Source organism: Patiria miniata, unplaced genomic scaffold (assembly GCF_015706575.1).
Source record: "Patiria miniata isolate m_02_andy unplaced genomic scaffold, ASM1570657v1 HiC_scaffold_28, whole genome shotgun sequence".
Taxonomy (NCBI): Eukaryota; Metazoa; Echinodermata; class Asteroidea; order Valvatida; family Asterinidae; genus Patiria; species Patiria miniata.
In genome coordinates, this window is record NW_024037067.1 from 7301762 (window position 1) to 7320452 (window position 18691).

General features: G+C 43.9%; 1 protein-coding gene across 1 annotated transcript in view; it reads left to right on the top strand.

The window, feature by feature from the left end:
- Nucleotides 1–6991: 6991 nt before the first annotated feature.
- Nucleotides 6992–18691, top strand: part of LOC119734782 (arf-GAP with dual PH domain-containing protein 1-like) — a 32407-nt gene continuing 20707 nt past the window's right edge. The window contains exons 1-3 of the mRNA XM_038208333.1: nt 6992–7542; nt 12256–12392; nt 17351–17445. Of these exons, the coding sequence (XP_038064261.1) occupies nt 7413–7542; nt 12256–12392; nt 17351–17445 (362 nt within the window). The 5' untranslated portion in view covers nt 6992–7412. The remainder of the gene's footprint in view (nt 7543–12255; nt 12393–17350; nt 17446–18691) is intronic.

Consider the following 18691-nt stretch of genomic DNA (forward strand, 5'->3'; position numbering starts at 1 on the left):
GAGCATGATACGGCGTAGTACGGGTCTTGTGGATGTTACAGAGTTTGCACAGCTCATGAACCAGACGACTATCAAAATTTCGTCCCTGATCTGTGAGGATCTGGGTTGGTACTCCGTAGCAAGCAAACCACCTGTCTCTGAGAGCCGCCGCTACTGTTGTAGCAGTCTGGTCTTTGCATGGAATTGCCACTGAGAATTTTGTGAACGAATCGGTAATCACGAGGACATCTTCATAATTACCACCACCCTTATCAAGTTTCAAGAAGTCCAGCGCGACTCGTTCAAGGGGCTTGAAGGCCAAAAGGTGCCGCATAGGTGAGCGGACTGTAGGAGTTGAGGCTTTTGCTGTGGTCCAGCGAAAACAATTCTGCACATGCTCACGAACTTGACCACCCATTCCCGGCCAGAAACAGCGACGCTTTATAAATGCAAAGTCTGACCACAGCCCTGGTGTCCCCACTGATCGTGACCAGCTTCAATCACAGCACTACTTATCCGGCTTGGCACCAAAAGTTGGAATACCTGCCCAAGGCCTGGTTCGTCTACTAACCGGTAAAGTGTCCCATTTCGTTCTGTAAGACGAGACCATTCCTTCAGCCAGCCTCTCATCTCGGCATTCGAGTCCTGGAAACATGACTCATCCTGACCAGGCTCCCAACGGCGCTCCCACCTGTTCCAGACTTCTTTCAGGCTTGGCTCCTCCTTCTGCATGGTTGAAAGCTCCACATGTGAGTATGATGGAAGCACTGAGGAGGTCCCTTGTTCTGAAACGCCGGCTTCAAGAATTCCACAACGAAGGGCTGATGAGCCATGGTTGTCTTCAGCGGTTTGAACTTCTGCTGGTAGCAGGGTGCAACAGTTAAAGGCTTGGACTACATCGGCAGTAGTGACTTCCTCTGGGGGGTTGCGACTAAGCGCATCAGCACACTTGTTTGTGAGGCCACTTCTATATTTAATTTCTAGATCAAAAACAGCCAACTGGGCGACCCAGCGCTGTTCCGTTGCACCAAGACGAGCAGTCTGCAGATTAGCCACATGACTATACTGTCAGTCCACACGACTGTATGTTTGTCAAGGAGATACGACCGAAATTTATCGGCCACTGCCCATTTTAGGGCGAGCAACTCGAGTTTGAAACTCGACAGGTCGGCGTAGTTTCTCTCAGCGCCCCTGAGACACTGACGTAGGCCACTGGATGGAGCTCTCCGTTGTCATCGCGTTGGGACAAACATGCTCTGACTCCCTCAGGGAAGCGTCTACTTCAAGAGTGAAATCTCGATCAAAACGGGGAAGGCCAAAACTGGAGCCTTGCAGAGTGCTTCTTTGTCCAGTGGTTATGCGATCACCTCAGCAGTCAGGCCCACCGTTCCGGTGTTCAACAGACTACAGCAATTCCACACAACCCAAAGTCCTCCCAGCCTTCAACCAATTATTTCCAACTCCTCCCTCTTGTTCCAACACTTATCCAAACCCACTAATTAATCTTATCCCCGAGTTAAAATAAACTGAAATTGTAATAACAGTTGTCTCAACTACTCCGCAGTCTTAATACACAAACTGCTGCACAACTGATCGCACTGAAGCTCACCTGAGCTCCTTTGATCTGGTCGCTGCAATTATTGTTCCGGCCACGGCTCGCGTCGATCGTCAGCTCTTTTGTTTTCCTGCGACAATATAACAGTTATGCTAGACTCGACGCCATCTTCCGAACTGCCCGGGCGATGTCGCAACACCACGCTAAATCGCCCAGACCTGTGCAAATGCGCGTCTGTGATTGGTCAAGGCGCGCACTATCAAGCCATCTTACTTTGAATTGTTTTTGAATTGTCTTAAGGTTCTATTGGAATTAGTTTTTTAACTTCAATAATACAGTTTGTATGTTTATTCTATGTTTAAGCGCCTAGAGGTGGATTTTTCTGCGATTGTCTGCGCTTTATAAATTTCTCTATTATTATTATTTTATTATTTCTGGTGTAGCCATATTTACACAAATGTCACCCCGTACAGTACTTATTCAAAATGCGTCCAATTACTATACTATCCTGCACTTATTTCATGCAGAGTGCTCAAGAGCACTGCACTTTCTAAAAAGGGCGCCCTCTTGGGTTCAGAGATTGACACTTAAAGTGGGCCCCTCACATTAGCAAAAAAAAATTGCAAAAGTACATATTACAGCCTATACTAATGTGTTCAAATCATTGAGTGTCGCGTACTGTGCAATTTGACTCTTCGTGAATTCGAAACAGAGCCTGAACAAGTGACGGGAATTGAAAATTTACAAAACAGATAAGCTTTACATTTTTTCCGATACATTATTACGCTTTTCAAAAAAATCCTCACATTTATGAATGAGAATAAAAGAGTACTGAGTGTGACTCAGTCCTAACGGCCGTTTAAAACCTTGCATACAGGGTCGTGGCGCATGGCCGTGAGTGCAGGTCACGCAAAATCTGTCCAATCAAAGCTGAAATTCATCAGCCCTTCGAGCGCTCCGCCCTCGCATATGCATGTTCAGAGTTCCACTTCAGGATATAAAGACCCCCCTAGCCCTCCCATAGTCTAGGGACGGGAAGCGTAATTTGTATTCCTAGGAGGGTTAGGGGCAATGTCATGAATAATTCATGTTTATCCATGACGGACAATGACATCAACAGCATTGTTGTTAGTTACTCAACTAAATCTAAAAATTAATGTGGCCTGACGTTGCGAACTTAGCAAATTCTTCTTCAGAGGCTAAACAGAAATGACAGAGGTACATACATTGACATGGGGGTGCACACAACATGCAGGGCTGAAAGAAGAAACACAAAAGGAAGATTAGGTGGGAAAGGTGTGGAAAGATGCGGGGAGGGTGGATGAGAGAACAAAGAAACAAAGGGAGATGGCAAACCACAAGGGGTCTGGTATAAACAGAGGAGGGACCAGCAAGGGGGAAGGATCAAAGGTCACAGGGAGTGGGAACGGACAAAAGAGTGTGAGAGTGAAGGGGGATGATGCGGGGGGGGGGGGGGGGGAACAGTATGGAGGTGGAAAGGATGAAAGATTGGGAAAATGGGTAAACACAAACAAGGAAGACCAGGTGGATTATCTGTAACAGAAGACAATGGAGGAAGAAAAGGATTAATCATTTCCAAGTTGGATGTTGAGACCATGTGGTTGAATAGTTCGAAGACGATTCATCCACACCTTCTCTCTGCTGAGGCGAACTGAGTCATTGCGATGGCCAAGAGATTCAATGCCTTGACTCTGTCCTACTCAACAGGAGAAACAAGAAGATGGTGGCTTGCTTGCCAAGCAACAGCAACGCAGACACAGACGTTTCAGACGACGTCCTAGGTCCCCATCTACCACGCCACCGCCAGAACCCCCTGTCAACACTGTAGTTAATCTTTCTTCCTCATCAATATCTGACGCAGAGCACAAACTTCTCTCCAAGGGTCTCATTTTTTGTCCCGCTCCCCGTTCTGTGAACCAGGTTCAGCTCAGCCAAGATCTCACGGAATACGTGTGCCAGCCATAGAGACATACGTTCAAGTTATCAATTCCCAAGTCACTAACCCGGACAACTTCCCCCACAGGACTCATGATAATCTCCCCAGAGAGGAGCGCCTGGCTCTCAACTCCTTGCGCTCTCGCACCGACATCATCATCAAGCCAGCAGATAAAGGTTCAGCTGTGGTCATCATGGATCGTCAGCAGTACATCGATGAGGCCCACCGCCAGTTGGATAATCGCACTAACTATACCCGCCTTGACTCTGACCCCACAGGCACTTTCTGTCGAGATATACAACAGGTACTTGACGATATGCGATCACGTGACCAGTTGTCCAAGAAAGCTCACAAATTTCTTTCTCCCTGTGATTGTAGGACTGCCAGATTTTACCTTCTACCCAAGATTCACAAGGCTGGCAACCCCGGTAGACCCATCATCTCCGGTAATGGCTCACCCACGGAACGCATCTCCCTGTTCATTGACAGTTTTCTCAAACCCCTTGTCCCACAGATTTCGTCATACATTCACGACACCCCAGACTTCCTATGCAAGCTTGAAGGAATCAAGGACCAGATTCCCAGCACAGCCATCATTGGGACTTTCGACGTCTCATCTCTGTACACCAACATCCCACATGAGGATGGTGTTCGTGCTTGCTCCTTGGCTCTGGCCAAGGCAGGACACACTACTCCTCCCATCAGTGATGTTGGCACCCTCATGAGACTTATACTAACGAAGAACAATTTTTCCTTCCTTGGTGAACACTATCTACAGGTACACGGCACTGCAATGGGCACTCGCATGGCCCCCTCCACGGCTTGCCTCTTCATGGGTGACCTCGAAGAACGCATTCTTGCCTCGGCCCCATGTCGCCCTTGGATCTGGTGGAGATATATTGATGATGTTTTTTTCATCTGGACCAGTGATGAGGACAGTCTCTTGACCTTCACTAACCACATCAATTCCTTCCACAGAGCCATCAAATTCACATCGGAGTTCTCGGCTCACCAAACCCACTTTCTGGATGTCACCGTCCGCAAGCAAGGCAACTCACTAACCACTGACCTGTATTCCAAACCCACAGACACCCACCAGTACGTCCACTCCTCCAGCTGTCACCCCAGGCACTGCAAAACTGGCATAGCGTTTAGCCAGGCACTCTGACTCAGAAGAATGTGTTCCAATGATGCTGATTTCTCCCGCCATACACAGATACTGAGGAACAACTTGGTGGCCAGGGGTCACAGCTCTCGCCAAGTTCATCGTGCCATTGCCAGAGCTAAAGCTATCCCCAGAAATCTAGCTCTCACGGGAAAGGCCCCTGATGCCATGGCCAAACCCATGATTCCCTTCGTTACCACGTTTCACCCCAATCTCCCTCCCCTTCGCAAAATCACTAATGACAATTATCATATCCTCCATACTTCAGATCGCCTTGCCCGCGCCATCCCCAACGGCCCATTGGCTTACAGGCGTCCTCGAAATCTACGGGACTTGATTGTTCGAGCTGAAGTCCCATCCTTAGATGCGGGCCCTCCCACCCAGCATGGTACTTTCAAGTGCAGTTCCAGATGTGTTGTCTGCCAGATTCATATCCAGGAGTCTGACTCCTTTTCTGGCCACTCTTCTGTCACTACCCACAGAACCATTGGTAACATCACTTGTAACACCTCTAATGTCATATATCTCATTTCTTGCAGGGTCTGTGGAGTGCAGTATGTAGGTGAGACTAAGAATACGATCAAGAAGCGTTTCTATGCCCACCGGTCAACAGTTAACACCAAGAAACTAGACACCCGGCCTTGTTGGTCATCACTTCAACCTGCCTAACCACTCCATTTCTGATATGATTTTGCAGGGCATTGAATCTCTTGGCCATCGCAATGACTCAGTTCGCCTCAGCAGAGAGAAAGTGTGGATGAATCGTCTTCGAACTATTCAACCACATGGTCTCAACATCCAACTTGGAAATGATTAATCCTTTTCTTCCTCCATTGTCTTCTGTTACAGATAATCCACCTGGTCTTCCTTGTTTGTGTTTACCCATCTTCCCCCATCTTTCATCCCTTTCCACCTCCATACTGTCCCCCCCCCCCCCCCGCATCATCCCCCTTCACTCTCACACTCTTTTGTCCGTACCCACTCCCTGTGACCTTTGATCCTTCTTCCTTTCTGGTCCCTCCTCTGTTTATACCAGACCCCTTGTGGTTTGCCATCTCCCTTTGTTTCTTTGTTCTCTCATCCACCCTCCCCCGCATCTTTCCACACCTTTCCCACCTAATCCTCCTTTTGTGTTTCTTCTTTCAGGCCTGCATGTTTGTGTGCACCCCCATGTCAATGTATGTACCTCTGTCATTTCTGTTTTAGCCTCTAAAGAAGAACTTGCTAAGTTCGCAACGTCAGGCCACATTAATTTTTAGAATTATATATTTCAGGTCCATCCAGTCAGTAAGCAGTTTGCAGCAGTCTTACTTTTTTTCAAGTTACTCAACTAGTTACAATACATTAAAGCATTTTAAAGAACGGTTGTCGTCGAGCTACCCACACAGTAGCCTAGTGGATAGCGAGATGAGCTATGGATACAAAGATCCCTGGTTCGAATCCACGTCGTCGCTGCTCATTTTCATCAGCTATTTTTCTTCTCCAAATTTATCACCGAAATAATTTAAATTTTAAATTAAGGGGAAAATAGAACGAGAACCTAAGTCTTGCAATGATTCAAAGGAAAAACTGAATTATTCATGACATTGCCCCTAACCCTCCTAGGAAAAAAAAAAATTACGCGGCCGGCAAAGAACCCGAGCAAGGTATGCACACACGTGCTGAGCGTGTACACGCAGTTTTGCGACGAGAAAAAATGTCCAAATCTTGTCAATATGATAAGGCCAAATTTTGACGATTACTTTTTAAGTTGAACATCCCACTGACAAATTAAATCCTTTCAAAGTAATCAACGTAATTAACCATTCGTTTATTTTTGGATGAAATTGGAAACGGAGTTAAAGGGATTATTTTTGGCGGAAATTATCAGTTACACTCATTTTGCGTGACGGTCCGTTGGCAAATTTCATGATGGCACCCCCCATTCAAAATGGTCTAGCAACGCCTGGGCCCGTGTCCGTATGCGAGTTATACAAACCGGAAGTAAAGGTCAAGTTGCTTCGTGCTCTTGTATCAAAATGTTGTCAAGGGGAATATCCAGCTCCATCCCCCCCCCCCCCCAAAAAAAATTGTAAATTAATACCCAAAACGTCATAACGACGTCACAACATTTTTCCAATATTCAGACAACGGTATAGTTTTACACCGGGTTATATGTTATTTTGATCCCTAGACCCGTTTCGAAGAAATTGATGTTCTATTTATTTTGAGTAGTTTGATACATCAGTCCCAATGACGTCACGAGGCGTTTCGAAGAATAGCCGGCCCGGGCGGAAGAAAAGTCATGCAGTCGAGGAAACGTGTCCATTATTACACTGTTGCTGGGTCCGAATAATCTGGAGTGCGCCATCTCCCGACCCGTACCCGTCCATGACACCTGTTAATAAAAAAACAGGTACCTGCCGACCACAGCACAATATTCTAACAGGAATTGTCTAGGCACAATACAAGCATCATTCAACGCGGAAATAATGACGATTCACGTCGTACGCGTATCACGAAAAACGCCCTTGCGTTTTGTGTGCAAACTTGTGCACATACATGTACGTACTGCAGAACTAGTCGATACCATCACCTTAATTATCGGCGCGTGGCGCTAACGTGCACTATACTTCAGCTAGTACCTGCACACACGTACGTACGCCACTCACATGTCACAGATCTGGCTAGAACGATACACGATTACTTGACTGAAGCATAGACTGAAGATACAACCGTATTACAACAGCAACTTAACGACTTTCCTTGTTGGAAAAATGTCTGCCTCTAATCCAGTACTAGTAAAAAGACTGTTAGAAGTTTTGAAAAAGCCAGGGAATGATGTTTGCGCAGACTGTGGTGATAAAATCGTTTTCGACGACAACGTAGGAAAACAAAGTCATGACGGTAGGCTATACTTCTTGCTTAATGTAGGGAATCTAGTCATGCTAGTGTTACTAAGTTGTAGCCCTGTTGTGCCCATTCTTGAAAATCACGCAATCTTAAGAATGCGCGCGCATTCTTAAGAATGAGCGCGCATTCTTAAGAATGAACACGCGTTCTTAAGAATGAGCGCTCATTCTTAAGATTGCGTGGGAATATCTCATGCACAATTTATGAATTTTGCCCAATCTTAGCAAACATTGCACGACATAATTATGTTAAATGAAATGTATAGCGGTTAAAAGGGAAACAATTTATATAAAGAGGAAAGAAAATGTTCTATGCTTCTGTACTCGTATACTTATATCTACGATAATTTGAATCAAATTAAACCTTTAATTATTGCTTTTTTTCTGCCCACTATGGGAAGTTTTGTAATAACGAAGGACTGGGAACTAGTCTGGGAAGTGCTTTGTTTAGGCTAGACAAGTTACAACTCCCTGTATGTATCATATGCATGCCACGAAAAAAAACGATGTCCAGAAGCTGCCAAAATTGCTCTTTTGACAGAGAATCCAGCTCTGCGACGTTAAGGTGGGGTGTGAACAATAAATTGGTGGCAATTTAAATGGGAAATAGCAATAGCACTATGGGATGTCGCAGTATTCATTCTCATTCTTCACATTCTTCATTCTTACGTTCTTCCCCCCCCCCCCCCCCCCCCCCCCCCGCTTTTATTATCCCAAAAATCAGAATTCTTTCCACTATTATTATGTCTCTTATTTTTTTCCCGGTCCCCCCCCCCATATCAATACGTGTATACTTTTCATATCCACTCTACTTTTCAGCGCCTTGCGTTGCAACAGTATAATTATTAAGAATCAGTGAACGAGGATGCAGCTAGACTTGCCAAGCGCAGCAGGTGCTCGGTATCGACAAGACCGTTATCTTGTCGCGCATTCTTAAGAATGTGCGCTCAATCTGGAAGAGTTATTTTTTGCGAAGATTGTGCAAGGATCCAGTTGCACAATCATAAGAATGTGCATGCGCATTCTTAAGAATGCGTGATTTTCAAGAAAGCGCACAACAGCCCCACTGGTAAGGCCACACGCACACGTCTGGTTTTCCAACCTACTCAGGAGTTTAGTCCAAACACTGGCGCACCGTCAAGACCGTTTTTTAGCATTTTGGAAAGATTCCCACATCTGTCCATCACTTGACAACCAACCTGTGCACAAACCGTATGAGCATGATGAGACTGGTCTGAAAATTTCTAAGTCTTAGTAAGTGTTTTCTTAGTAAATCCTTCAATATTTTCCCTGCTAAATTTGACTTTTTAGGGCATATTATTATTAGCACTTTCTGATGGCTGATAGGTCACTAAAGGGAAAAATGAGTGATGGCCAGATCTTTCCCATTTTTCCCTTGGAAGTTGGGTATTTTTTTTTTACATAGGGCCCCTAGGCCTACTACTACAGTTTTTTTACCACTGTTGTATTCTATGATTACTCATCTTTTGCCCTCCGGGTAGCCCCATAAGTGTGGCCAATTTACTGGACTACCTCCGGAAATAAAGGCAACACTTGGACCATGTACCCAAACATGTAGAACTTGTCAAGTTTTTATTTTCTCATTTAGGCTTTTTTGTAGTTTATTTACGCTTTAGAAGCATACTCACCCTCTTTAAAGCGATAGAAAATTAGTCCCCCCTTTTTCAGACGTCTATATTTCGTGTAATTTCCAGGTTCGTTTACACACTTTGGCTAAATTCCAACACGAAATTACACGAAAAATAAAAGTCTGAAAAAGGGGGTTTCATTTTTCATCCCTTTAAAGAGGGTGAGTATGCGTAAGCATAAATAAACTACAAATAAAGTCTAAATGTGAAAAAAAAAGTTTACAAAGTTCTACATGTTCCAAGTGTGGCCTTTATTTACGGAGGTAGTCCAGTAAATAGGCCACATTTAGGCCAAAAAAAAAAGTCTCCGGTTTCTGGTATGGAGCTTGCCCAAAAAGTGGTGCGGCGACGCGGCTTTTTTTGTTTTTTTACCTGATTTTTTTGCTTCAAATGTCGGCTGATGACTGCAAATGGTGACCGACTAAACTGAGTGCAAATATATGGGAGTCCAGAGAGCCCACATAAACCTTATTCTTGACCATAACCCAATCTAAAAACACGTTAAAATTGTGCAGCAGCAGGATTCCAGTCAAACCAGTGAGTTTGGCGGTTTGAGACATCATCTTTCATTGAAAAAAAACCTTTTTCATTTTGCCGACGCGCATGGCTACAGCGACGCGCGCGCGCATGCCAGAAACCGGAGACTTTTTTTTTGGCCTTATGGGGCTACCCTCTGGGCAGATTTAAATAGACCACATTCTCATGCCGTAGTTATGTGAATTCCTGATGAGCATGTTAGCTGGAGTTACTCAAGCTATACCAAGGCCACACATGTGGAGCTGCTGTTAGTGTAGCTAGAGTTAGTGTAGCCCGAATGCATCTGGTCATACTCTACATAGGCCTAAGTACATACTATCGCCAGTGGCGCACCCAGGATATGTTTGGGGGATATGTTTCGTTTTTTTGGGGGGGGGGACGGACTATTTTGAAGTTGGTGGTGCCACTTACACCCCTATTATTCTACTTGAAAATAGGCCACATAGGCCTATATCACCAAGGTCAAATCGTGGAACAAAAATACCAAGGCCCCCCCCCCCCTCTTGAGTGCATCACTGACTAAGCCCCATAAATGTGGCCAATTTACTGGACTACCTCCGTAAATAAAGGCCACACTTGGAACATGTACCCGAATATGTAGAACTTGTCAAGTTTTTATTTTCACATAGAACTTAGGCCCTACATGTAGAAGCACACTCACCCTCTTTAAAGCAGCAACATGTAGTGTAGGGCCCCTGTTTTGTTGCGGTCAAATTAGAATCAAGCTTTTTTTATTACTAAAAAATGACATTGTCAACCCAAAGCAGACTTCTCTCAGTGTAATGCCACCTAATTTTTCCCTTCAGTGACCTACATGTATCAGCCATCAGAAAGTGATAATATGTTCTAAAAAGTCAAATATTGAAGTATTTACTGAGAAAACACAAATTTTCAGACCAGTCTCATAGGGTTTGTGCACAGGGTGTCAAGTGATGGCCAAATATGGAAATCATTCCATTTCTTGGGGTAGAAATTACGACTTTCCTCCGCAGTTTACGGGCCAATTGGTACCGTGTAGCACGACTTGCACGCTCACGGTACATCGCACGGTGATCGCCATGTTTATTTTCGTGTTGTGTTTTGTTGTTGCCATCGTCATTATACCCCCAAATTTCCCTCAAAAATTCAAAACCCTGCCCTTTGTCTATGACATAGATCTGTATGTTCTTAATGTTGCCAACTGGTTTGGTACCAGGTCAAATAATTTAAAAGTGGAATTTGTTTCACTTGTAGGAACCGGGCCCGTAGATACACAATCGCCTTTATGTAGAACTTTGTCAAGTTTTTATTTTCACATTTAGACTTTGTTTGTAGTTTATTTCTGCTTAAGAAGCACACTCACCCTCTTCTGAAGTGATAACAAATTATTCCCCCTTTTTCAGACGTCTATTTTTCGTGTAATTTCGTGTTTAGATTTAGAATTTAGATTCGTTAACATCTGCAAAATGAACCTGGAAATTACACGAATAATTTGTTATCACTTTAAAGAGGATGAGTGTGGTTTTTAAGCAGAAATAAACTACAAACAAAGTCTAAATGTGAAAATCAAACACATTAATTGGGCTAGTACTATCACAAGCTCTGTAGAACAGCCAGAGTGGTAAACGTCCCTCGGACGCCTGAAACTGATCATGCAGATTGTAGCGATTTTGCTACAGACGTTGAGCGAGATTTTCTTCTCATCTAGGAGAGCTCTAAGTTGGGGTAGGCATTCGGGTTAGTGCTAGTGGCTATCGTTACTGCATCCGTAGAGTTATTTTCAACTATTAAAAGTATCCTTAGGGTTATGGTATTGCAAAATCACAAGCTTGAGTAACTCCAGCTCCAATGCTTATCAATGGAGCTACAACTACGTTATAAAAACTAGATCGTAAGAGTCCTGAAATTATGTGTATAACTGTGTATCTCCAGTGTATCTCCAGTGCATTACAAAAATGGTCCATTTCCCTCTAGATTATCCCAACCCAGATTCCATTACACATGTATGTACCTCATACCATGCAGCAGTCATTCACAAATGATCAACTTGAGTTGAAACAGAACAAAGGTGACTAAAATATGAGAAATATTGATGATTACGGTGGCTTCTCCAGAAAAAGTTTAACACGGTTGTCGTGCGTGCATGTTGTGTACTTCTAGAATCACCGCACCTGTGTTATGGCCACATCATATGCGGGAAAAGAAATTGCATTCGGGGATCTGCCGAAGCTCTGATTGGTGCGCTCTTCGGCAGACCCTCGAATGCGATTTTGTTCCCGAATATTATGCACCTTTGTTATGGCTGCATCATGTGCGGGGAAACAGATGGAAATTACAGGAAATTACAGGAAAACTAGATGCATCTACCATCTAGAGGTACCCGGTGTGGAATTTAATTTTTCCTGGACATTAATCCAGTGAATATCTCCCATAGCCATGATACATGTACTTGATACTGAATATCAAGTGAAAAACCATCCTGATTTTGATTTCTTCAACACAGCTTTTCGACACACCAATTTTACTCTAATCTCTGTTTGCAGCCCAAGCGAATTGGTGTTCCCACAACCTGGGCGTGTTCTTATGTGTACCATGTGCCTCAGTGCATCGCAAGCTTGGTGTCCACATAAGTAAAGTGATGTCTGTTCAGTTGGATAAATGGAACGAAGACCAGGTTGAAGTGAGTATCTGTAGATCTTATTGGTAATACTGCAATTATTTTTGGCATTTGTGCATTGTTGTGGAAAAGCGTTTGTTTTTGTTCAGATTTTCTTTTCTCCGGTTTCTTGCTGTTCGATCCAAAATCCGATAGACTTAATTTGTACTTAATTTGTCGGCCGACCAGCGTTGGAGAAAACTGGCTTTTTTCAAAAACTGCTCCTAATTTAGTTATTCTGCATTTTCTTTGCAATTGATTACACACCTGCTAGACCGATTATTTGACCTAACAATTCCCTTAACCCTAACCCACCTCACTCCTCCAAAATCCTCCTGGCGGTTTTGGAGGATTCTAGAGGATTGAGGATGAATGGTGATTGAATCAAATGAGGATTCTGGAGGATTGAGGATGAATGGTGATTGAAGCACATGAGGATTTTGGAGGATTGAGGATGAATGGTGAATGAAGCACAAGAGGATTTTGGAGGATTGAGGATGAATGCATTTTGAGGCAGGACTGTCTGATGATTTTGAAGGATTTGGCGTTGGTTATCCTTCATTTAAACACGAGTGCAAAGTTTTGGGATGAGGAGGATTTTGGAGGATTGAGGATGAATGCATTTTGAGGCAGGACTGTCTGACAATTTTGAAAAATTTAGGCGGAGTTGAAAAATTTTGGAGGATTTTGGAGGATTGAGGATGGTTGTAAGCAACAAGGGCCTAGGGGGTTAGGGTTAAGTCTATAAATTGCCCCGTTTCATCTTAAGTGGGGTCAAGGAACCAGACTACAAGAACATGATTAGTTTTCTTGGTTTTTCCAGCATCTACAATCCCAAACTTGAAACATCAGTTTAACAATATCTGCTATAACATACTAATCTCCAAATCCATTTATTTCTGAAAATTGCAGCAAAAGCAAATGTTGTACGTTCCCTTTAAAGGTAGTCTTGGCCCAAAGACTGGATTTGGATTATGTTTGTCTATGTTAAGTCAAGACAAGATAAGTTTGCGGTAGCACCATGTGAATAAATCTCTTTTGTGAATATGTGTGGTTCTGAAAAGAAGCGGAGGGACTCAACGTATCGAACAGTATGCTCTGCCCGTCGTCAGGAGAAATGTTAAGTCACCCGTACCTAGCGCTGGATGCATGGCACTGGCAAGCGCAGCCGAACGACATCAACGGTAGAGGACACTATCGATGAGACAAACCAAAATCCAGTCTTGGTGAATCCGACAGACCTACCCGTAAAATTTTGAGCATAACTCACATGCTCGCTCTTGCATGAATAATAATAGTGCATACATGTGCATTGCATAATGTTTACGTATAGCATCTAGACCTGTTAGTGTGTGCATGGTCTTTGCTCTATGGTGTGTGGTTTGTGACTTTTAATCCTAGCCTGCGTAGTCATGTATTCAAAGTAATGAGGCCACATAGGCATGGGAAACTAGCAGAAGTGTATGTACAATGTAGACCTACATGTACATATTGTGAAGTAAATGTACAGAAACATTTTGTTAATGGAGAATGGACCATTTTGGGCCAACTCAGATCCAACTTATACGAACCCATACCAAGTCAGACCCAGACCAAGTCGGTGCCAGACAAACTTGGAGTTTCACGGCCCAAATTAAATAATGCAAAACGAAGAAGAAGTAACAATTTTTAGACTAGAGCGAAACTGTCGAAAGTATTATCAACATTAAATCGTAAATCATGAAATTCTCAACCAAAGAATAAATTTAGGCTTAACTACTAAAAAAACAGCCAAGAGCTTAATTCGAGCGATTCACAATGCATTGCGCCACCAAGAGTTTGCCACGGAGAGTCCATTTTTCAAGTTTACGGTCGACAAAACATGGCCCATTTGAATGAGTGTCAGTAGACAACTTGAGCTAATACGGTATGTCATAGATTGGGGCATAGTGTTCTGCCGCCTTCCAAAAAAAACACCGTATTAATAACAAGGAAAGAAATGGGCAAACAGATCCTCGAATCATACGCTTACGAAACCACTGACTGGAAAAAACTAACAATTTCAAATGTCCCGCGCTGCGAATTTGTTGACCATCTCCCACAATGCACTGGGAAAAATGAACTCTCCATGGCAAACTCTTGGTGGCGCACTGCATTGTGAATCGCCCGAATTGTCATCGCATTGACAATTCAGCAATTTGCAAAGCATTAATTAAAAGATCTATTAGAAGTTGGTCATGGGTTCAAGTTTGTTGGGTTCTGACTTGACCTACATGTACGGCGTGTACCCCCATAGATCATAGATGTACATTGACAAGCACCGTAGAACTTGAAGGTTTAAAGATGTCTTGACCTCAACTGACCAACCCAAAAATACTGGCACTTGGAAATTTAAATATAGAAATGGAAAAAAAGCAATATCCATTCAGCAATAAAATTGGCCATTATATATAATCATCCAAGTGATAATTGCTGGAGACTAACCGTATTTGATTTTACTCATCTTTTTTTTTTTTTTTTTTTTTACAAAGTGGAGTAATAGTTGAGTCTTTTTCTTTCCAGCACAAATTTGAGATACCAATCCTAAAAAAAAAGTAAAGAAATGGCAGTTGGGCTGTCCATTAACCCTAACTCCCCAAGCTATTTCTCCCAGACGAAGCCTGAATCCTCCAATATCTTCCAATCCTAAAAAAAGTAAAGAAATGGCAGTTGGGTCGTCCATTGAACCTATAAACTCCCAAGCTCTCTCGCCCAGACGACACGGAAGCCTGAATCCTCCAATATCTTCCAACGGCAAAGAGTTAAAACTCTAAGCACCTGAATCCTTTTAAATCCTCCACTGGGAATTGCTTTCATGTTATCACGTAATCAAATTTCAGTGATCTTAGTTCATTAGCCCGAGTAACTTGTTGAAATCCGCCACTGTTATCCTGTATTGTGGATTGGCAATGCCAAGAACCTAAAAAGTTGGAGTAAAGAGGCTGGTTAGTATGCTGGATGCCTGCCGAAATAATACATGCATAAAGCCTGAATCATCCAAAATCATTTTTTTTGTTGCAACACCAGCCAGAGCCTCAATCCTTCAAATTCGTCCACCATAGGTTGGGGCCTACACTTGCCTGGATCCTTCAATATCTTCCAGTGGCATACAATCCTTTTATGCCCTCAAATGCATAAATAGTCTGGCACCATCCTATTCAACAGTTTACAAGGCCTGTTTACAATATACGTGTGATTTTGTCGCAATGACTATGTCGCACACGTGCATGTGTGAACAAACAAATATGCGATATGTTGCGCAATTTTTTAAATTAGTGCGATAGGTCGAACAACTTTGTCACATAAATGTAAGCATGCTCATTGATTTGTGCGTGTATATAAATAGGCACAGATTATCGCACGACAAAATCGCGTATGTGCAAATATAATTCCGGGATAACGATAAAAAATTGCTTGCTTGTGAATAGCTGAGGTGTACCTTCCCCCATCCTGCACAATAGTGGCTGAGGTCTACCTTCCCCCATCCTGCACAATAGTGGCTGAGCTGTACCTTCCCCCATCCTGCACAATAGTGGCTGAGGTGTACCTTCCCCCATCCTGCACAATAGTGGCTGAGCTGTACCTTCCCCCATCTTGCACAATAGTGGCTGAGGTGTACCTTCCCCCATCCTGCACAATAGTGGCTGAGGTCTACCTTCCCCCATCCTGCACAATAGTGGCTGAGGTGTACCTTCCCCCATCCTGCACAATAGTGGCTGAGCTGTACCTTCCCCCATCTTGCACAATAGTGGCTGAGGTGTACCTTCCCCCATCCTGCACAATAGTGGCTGAGGTCTACCTTCCCCCATCCTGCACAATAGTGGCTGAGGTCTACCTTCCCCCATCCTGCACAATAGTGGCTGAGCTGTACCTTCCCCCATCTTGCACAATAGTGGCTGAGGTGTACCTTCCCCCATCTTGCACAATAGTGGCTGAGGTGTACCTTCCCCCATCCTGCACAATAGTGGCTGAGGTGTACCTTCCCCCATCCTGCACAATAGTGGCTGAGGTGTACCTTCCCCCATCCTGCACAATAGTGGCTGAGGTGTACCTTCCCCCATCCTGCACAATAGTGGCTGAGGTGTACCTTCCCCCATCCTGCACAATAGTGGCTGAGCTGTACCTTCCCCCATCTTGCACAATAGTGGCTGAGGTGTACCTTCCCCCATCCTGCACAATAGTGGCTGAGCTGTACCTTCCCCCATCCTGCACAATAGTGGCTGAGGTGTACCTTCCCCCATCTTGCACAATAGTGGCTGAGGTGTACCTTCCCCCATCCTGCACAATATAGTGGCTGAGGTCTACCTTCCCCCATCCTGCCCAATAGTGGCTGAGGTGTACCTTCCCCCATCTTGCACAATAGTGGCTGAGGTGTACCTTCCCCCATCCTGCACAATAGTGGCTGAGGTCTACCTTCCCCCATCCTGCACAATAGTGGCTGAGGTGTACCTTCCCCCATCTTGCACAATAGTGGCTGAGGTCTACCTTCCCCCATCCTGCACAATATAGTGGCTGAGGTCTACCTTCCCCCATCCTGCACAATAGTGGCTGAGGTGTACCTTCCCCCATCCTGCACAATAGTGGCTGAGGTCTACCTTCCCCCATCCTGCACAATAGTGGCTGAGGTGTACCTTCCCCCATCCTGCCCAATAGTGGCTGAGCTGTACCTTCCCCCATCTTGCACAATAGTGGCTGCCTGTGTACCTTCCCCCATCCTGCACAATAGTGGCTGAGGTGTACCTTCCCCAATCCTGCACAATTCTTCTAAACCCCCAGGTGGATTTTGAAAGATCTCAGAGGGTTTATGAAAATAGTTAAATAATACAAACCTTGCCTTTGACTTGAGTAACGGTACATATAACAAACTGCAAAACATATTGTAAGAGTTAGGAACATTTTTATTTTGGGGGCATTTATTACTTTCAGAAGTTTTTCAAATAGTTTGTTTTTTTGTTTTCTGTCAGTTTATGGAAGTGAATGGCAATCTTAAGACCAAGGAAAGGTATGAATTAGACGTACCAGTGAGTTACCGGAGACCAGTGTTACCCTCAGACCCAGAGTAAGTACATGTACATTTAAATTGCGATTTGATCCAAAATTTGGTATAAATATGTATAATTTGTTAAAATATGTTGGTACTTAAGTAAACATTCCCTCCTTTAACCCTTACCCTACTTGACCCTCCAATGCATGCCAATTGTGCCTCAAGAAAATCTCCTATGTTTTTTGCATGGCCCTCCAATATCTGCCATGTCATTTCAAGGGTAACTGGACAGACACTCCAATACATGCCACAGAGAACAATGAGAGTCCTCTGATAACAAAGTGAGTGCCCCCAGCTGGTCAGTATCAGGCACCCTCCAGGGCCTCCAACTCCTGCCAATTGGAGCCTTCACTGTTAAGACTTGTTATCTGCCAAATAACTGCAGCTGGAGGGCATTGGCATAACCAATTGACATGCAGTAAACTACCCTCAGAGAGTAAGGGTTAATAAGTATTCAACTCAGTACAAGGATGTGACTGAATGTCCTGTCTAGAGCTACAGTAATTTGTACAAATTACGAAAATACGAATTGCCACTAAAAAATTACGAAATTCCCATTTTCTACCTAACAAAAAAAACAAAAAATTCTTGTAAAGTATCTTTTTTGCCCAAAAACTTCTGGCGAAATGTTACGATAATGGATGGACTGGTGACAAGTCTAATAAGCAATGCGGTCAAGCACCTGATAGACATCAATGCGGTGTGCGCAGTGGAGTACTTGAGGACCAGACTAAAAATATTTTTCAATGGTGTGTCATTTGTGTGCACCTCGTGGATTAGCTCTACTGAGTGGAGCGTTGAACTACGGTACCCTCCGTTCTAACGCTCCACCGATTTGGCATACTTTGGTGACATGTACATGGTATGCATTTTGTGCGTACCCTGGCGAGGACAAAAGGCGGGTTGATTACTAATTTGGATTTTGAAAAGTTGGCAGCTATGGATTTAGGGTTGTTCTAAAAACCCCTGACCCCCTCGACCCCTTGACCCTCTTGGCTTACATTCAGGCCCCACACAGTCCCCGACCAGATCAAGCCATGAAATGTGTAATTTTCACTTGCCTCTACTCAAAATCTTCCAAATCCAAAAACTTTTGATCTTAAAAACAAAGCGCACGATTAACTTCGAGTACGACTGTACAAAGTACATTTTCGCTGAGGGAACATGTATTCCGGCCCTAGTTCAAATACAGCCCCAATTCGAAAATTATTTCCAGCTGTAGCAAAGTAATTCGCGCCAATGGGAAGAGGCTAAAGCCGCT